The sequence below is a fragment of the Trypanosoma equiperdum genome (assembly GCF_001457755.1).
Source record: "Trypanosoma equiperdum strain OVI genome assembly, contig: ctg_323, whole genome shotgun sequence".
Lineage (NCBI taxonomy): Eukaryota > Euglenozoa > Kinetoplastea > Trypanosomatida > Trypanosomatidae > Trypanosoma > Trypanosoma equiperdum.
In genome coordinates this window covers 7,043-12,072 of record NW_027124225.1, presented here as the reverse complement: position 1 = coordinate 12,072, position 5,030 = coordinate 7,043, and the positions used below count along the sequence as shown (strand labels likewise).

At 39.8% G+C, this 5,030-nt stretch overlaps 2 pseudogenes across 2 annotated transcripts in view; both read right to left on the bottom strand.

The window, feature by feature from the left end:
* Nucleotides 1–2,131: 2,131 nt before the first annotated feature.
* TEOVI_000122400:pseudogene lies at nucleotides 2,132–3,676 on the bottom strand (annotated as a pseudogene). Its single transcript is given in 3 exon segments — nucleotides 2,132–2,188; nucleotides 2,190–2,360; nucleotides 2,363–3,676. Coding segments are annotated over 3 exon segments (1,542 nt in total).
* Nucleotides 3,677–4,918: 1,242 nt separating this feature from the next.
* The window catches only part of TEOVI_000122300:pseudogene, a 1,396-nt pseudogene continuing 1,284 nt past the window's right edge, over nucleotides 4,919–5,030 (bottom strand). Inside the window, 3 exon segments of the mRNA in view lie at nucleotides 4,919–4,945; nucleotides 4,948–5,025; nucleotides 5,028–5,030. The exon segment at nucleotides 5,028–5,030 is cut by the window's right edge and continues 1,284 nt beyond it. Coding sequence covers nucleotides 4,919–4,945; nucleotides 4,948–5,025; nucleotides 5,028–5,030 — 108 coding nt within the window.

Here is a 5,030-nt window from a genome sequence, read left to right as displayed (position 1 = left end):
TTGTGTTTATTGACCCATGCTTTGTATTCTGCGTTATCTTTGATTGATTTGGCTTTCTTTGTCCCGCGTTTGCAGAATGCCCATTTTTCACCGCCGCAGTTTTTGCTTTGAAGTGTGCCGATTTTTATGTCTTTGTGTTCGTTTTCTTCGTTGGTGATGAGGTATGCAACGCTTTCTGGCCCATCGAGAGTTATGTTTATTGTCGCCGGCGTCGGGCGCTGCGGCCTCTGCCGTTATAGCATCATTTAGACTGAGTATTAAAGCGAACAGCGGCACTAGCTTAAAGATACGCTTGATGTCGGCTTGCTTTGCTTTTGACATTTTTTTTGGTTTTCGCTCTTTGCGCCTACTGTGTTGGATGAGGTGAAAGTTGCTTCGTTAAAACTTTTGTTGGGGGTAAAACGGTGTAGAGCAGCGGTGGATACCTTTTCGTTTTGCGTTTTTTTTGAGAGAGTCGTGTCTCTATGAGTTGTCTTGAAACCGGTATAATTTTATTCTTCCTTAACCGTCGCTTTACTTTACTCTTCGCTGTTTTCCAGCCTCTTTTTGCGTTAATATTGAAGTTTCGCCTCTTTTTTCGCTTTGTCAGTTTCGTCGTGTTTCTGCTTGCATTTCGCTGATTCTCATTCTCCACTTATATTGCTTTAGTGTCACTATAACCCTACCAAAATTATCTCAAAATAACATGTGCGTCATGTTCCCTCTACTATGTGTAGTCTGCCCTTTCTAAACTCCTTCATTGTTTAGGACTTACAGATCAAAGCACTTCAGGAATATCTTTCTCAGTTACTATCGCTCTTAGCCCTACTATTTCTCTTTCGGTTACCCACGACCGACTAAAGTGTGCCCGCATTACCGTTAATCGTATTTTTTTATTAGAGCTTGTGCGCCACGACTAAAGCTAATCTCAAAGTTAGATGCGTTTAATAGAATGCGCTATTTTTTGTACTCTATGTGGATTTATATGGTCTTTTTTTGTTTTTGATACTGCTTTTGAGATTAATTTTATATCGGCCTCTTACTAGTCAATAACCAATTTTCAACAGGTGAAAGCCTGTTTTGTAATCAAAACCACAAGTTACCTCCATTTATAAAATTAGAAAACGTCATTTTCGGCATGCATAAAATTCCCATCTATGGTCTATAATTCAAACTTTCTATTGCCACAAACCATTAGGAAACTATCTATATATAATATTTCAACCTTTATAGTTTCCATCCGCTTATATTTTGCACAGTTTCATCTCCGCGTACCGCCGCTGTAACATGAAAAAATGTGAGCATTTGGGTGAAGAGATTCCTTTCATTGTTTTATGCGGAAATCATTGCTTTGCTATGGGTTAAAGATGCTTAAAAGCGGGAGATATAGGTATCGAAAGTGCTCATTTTTCCGGCTCTGTTTTTTAATACTGTCCGTTACTTTCGTATCAGCGACTACCCTTAAATGGATTACTCTCTCCTTCAAATTCCTTAATGTATGGCACGCATAAAACTACGAAATTGGAGGGATATCGCTGTTTATTCTATTTACTTCATATAGAAAATGCACTGGTATATATACAATGGCTTTTCTTCTGTTCACAGGATTTTTTGTGAATCATTAGTTAATACATTCGTCTCTACTGGCGTTATATGAAATTCTTTAGATACATTGTTTTGCACTAATTGTACTTTGTACTTTCATGATAACCACTCTATACTATGTCATACGATTAGCCATTAATCATTTCCGTACTTTACAGTCCCACTAATCCTACCCTCCCGGAATTTTCCTTTACAACAATATTTCTGTTTTACCTCGTCAATCATGTGTTACTCACTGAATTTCACACACTGCTAATATTTTTTCAGTTGTTTTTCTTGGTGCTGACTATTTAACGTTCCAACCAACATTATTATGATATAAGTATATGCACACTCACAACACTCTACTTTCATTATCATTATTAGTATTACTGTTATAACCTTAACTAATATTCATAAAAAAATCAATAAAGAAAATTAGAATAACACTTATTTTTTATAATATATTTTCGTATAATTATACACTCATTGTATACTTTAATGCATTTTTTTGTTGATTTGCAAATGTATTTAAAAGTATATTAAATATATCAAGGTTTAGCAATTTTTGAAAAATTTCATAAATTTCATAAAATTGGGCGAAAATCCTTAGAGTTCTAAAATTATACCAAGCTCACAGAAGTAGCAGCCATCAGAGCCAATTTCTCACTTACTAGAAAACTACCATTTCGGCACCTAAACTCGTCTTTGTCCTTGTCGCCTTCGCCACCTTTTTTCCAGGCGCAAACAGGTTTCTCTTTTCCTTCATTCATTTTTTCACAAGCGGTTTGATCATTGTGCGCTGCACACCCAGTTGAAGCTGTCCCTCTTTTTCTGTTCCTTCTGATCCTGCTTTAGGTTTGCATTCTCCATCTGTTTCAGTTTTTCCATCCCATTTGCAGTTGTTTTCTTCACACTCCTTTTTTGGTTTGTGTATTTTGCATTCTTCTGCTTTCTTTGGATCCAGAAGTTTGGGTGAGGGGTTTCCAGGGTCGACTAGTGCTGTCTGCGCCACGAAGGCGTTTTTGTACTGGTTCCAGATCGTGGCGTTTAGTTTGATTAGGGCGGTTTCATCCGCTCGCGTTGATACACCCGGTGTCGCCTCGCCTGCTTTGTCGACTGCCTGCTGCATTTTGTTCAGCCATGGGATGCCTTTGGGTTGCCCGCCTGAAAGTTGTACTTTGTAATTTACGCATGTCTGCTGGCTGCTTGTTGTGCATCCTGTTGTCGTGCTGGCCGCTAGGCCTAAAATATAGGGCGAATTCGCGTCCACAGTGGTTGCGCCTTTGCCATGCCGCCCCAGGTAGGTGGTGAACGTCATTAGAGGTGTGGCTAGTGTTGTGGGTGTCAGAAGGCTGCTTGTTGGTGGGCATTTTTTGATGAGGGCGCTGTAATGTGTTTTGAATGTCGTCGCCGGAGTGCCGTAATTCACGGCCGAGCCGCTGACGGAGTTGGCTGTCCCTGCGCAGATCTTTTGGTCTGTTGAGCTGGGGCCGATGACGCATAAGCACAGTAGGTCGTTGATAAGCGTTACCCCTGCGTTGTCGCCCTGTCCGGCTCCGCCACCGGTGCCGTCGCAGGTCTTGTCGACGTCCGGAGACGCACCAAACATTTTGTTGTCCGTCGCGGTGGCGAAATAAGCTCCGCTGTCTGCTTCGTCTTGCTGTTTGCTTTCATCGCCTGTTAACGCTTCTGCTAATAATTTGTTTGCCTTTTCTATTGCATCCTTGTTTTTTTGACCTTCCTCTTCGACTTTCTCCTTTATTTTCTTTGCGATCGCGTATGTTTCGTTTATTTTTGCCTTTGCCTGGTCGCCATTGCTTGTGTGAGGGATATGTTTTGGTCGCTTGGCTTGTTCAGGTACTGCTTTTGCTATGTCTTCGGATATTTTGGTATCGTTGTTTCCTGCTAGGATGTGTATTTGCTGAATACTGTTGAAGGCGCTGTTTGCGCTGCCGCTTAGTTTTACCGGCTGCTCCTTAAATCCAGTTTGCGCTGCACGGATTAAATGACACAGCATGGAAAATTCCGGCTGATTGTCGTTTTCGTCGCCTGCTGTGGCAACTGCGCCCCGCGTCAAAAGTTGGGTTATAACAGCAACAAATGCTGTAAGTGTGTGCACCGTTCGAGGTGGCATGCCTATACAACTTTGTGGCTCTGCTGTCGTTTACTTTTAGAAATATAGCCGTTCGTAAGAAAATCGCACCCGTTCACATCGCTAGTTTGACAGGCCATGGAGGTGTTTGCCTCCTCATAAGAGCCATTAATGGCACTTCCGTGCCTATCTTTGCATCGGTAGCAGTTTGATAGAACACGATGAATGTCGTCTGTTTATTTTGTAAGAGAAAAATGGATAGCCTTCGTCGATTTGCTTTCGCATTGAAAACACATTTTCAAAATAAAATCGACTGCTATGTTTTTGTATTGGCCTGTTTCCGAAGTAACTTTAAATTCTGTTTGGAAATACAACTTGGAAGTCCATTTGGGAAAGAGTTGCTTTCATTTGTTTACTACAGTGTATTAGCTTCCACAGGCTTTAATTCGTATTCGTCTTCCCACTGAAGTTTCTCTATACACTTTTCTTTCAATGCACTCACAGTCAATTTAGGATTGGCGACGTATCCATATACGTCTTAATACTCAGATCTTTCATCAAGTCCACAAATACAGTCGTCGTCATCTCTGCTGTTCACCTATAAATTTATGTGAGAAATACGGGCATCATCGACTAATGTTCATGCCTCATAGTCGTCTGTTTTGTGCAGTGGTGTCTTCATTCTGCTGTTTCTTCACATATTTTCCCCCATCTCTCTGTTGGTATGGATAACGCAGTGATACCATTAGGCCTGTACGCTGGACTCTGTCTCTCCCTCAATATTCTCTCCACCGTCTCTGTGAGTATGGTGATGCCCAAAGTAATGTTTGTGTTTGAAGATAAGCAAAATCCACTCCTTTCCTTGTTCTTTGCGATTCCATTAAATATATTCCTCGTCTTTTCTCTCATCTACTCCAACAGCATAATGAATATTGCTTACTATATTCTATTTTCGGTCTCCAGCCGGTGTGCACCACAACTCTTATTATAATATTCGTATTTGCACACTCACAACACTTTACCATTATTCTTATTCTTATTCTTATTATTATTATTATAACTAATATGCATAAAATAAACAAAATAATCAAAATTTAAAATGCTCTTATTTTCCATGCCCTCTAACGATACGAACGTGCACCCATAGTTCAGAATCATCCAGAAAGTGCATGTGTTCAGCTTTAAAAAGTTACTAATTCGCATATTTTCATCATATAGAGTTAATATATATCAATTTCAAAAAATTATAAAATTCAGCAAAAAACATTTCATAAATTTAATTATAGAAGTATAAATGCAAGCAAAAGAGAAACCTTATAAATGACAATAGAATTGCTCCCTGTGGTGTTTGTATCTTTCCCATCATTTCCTC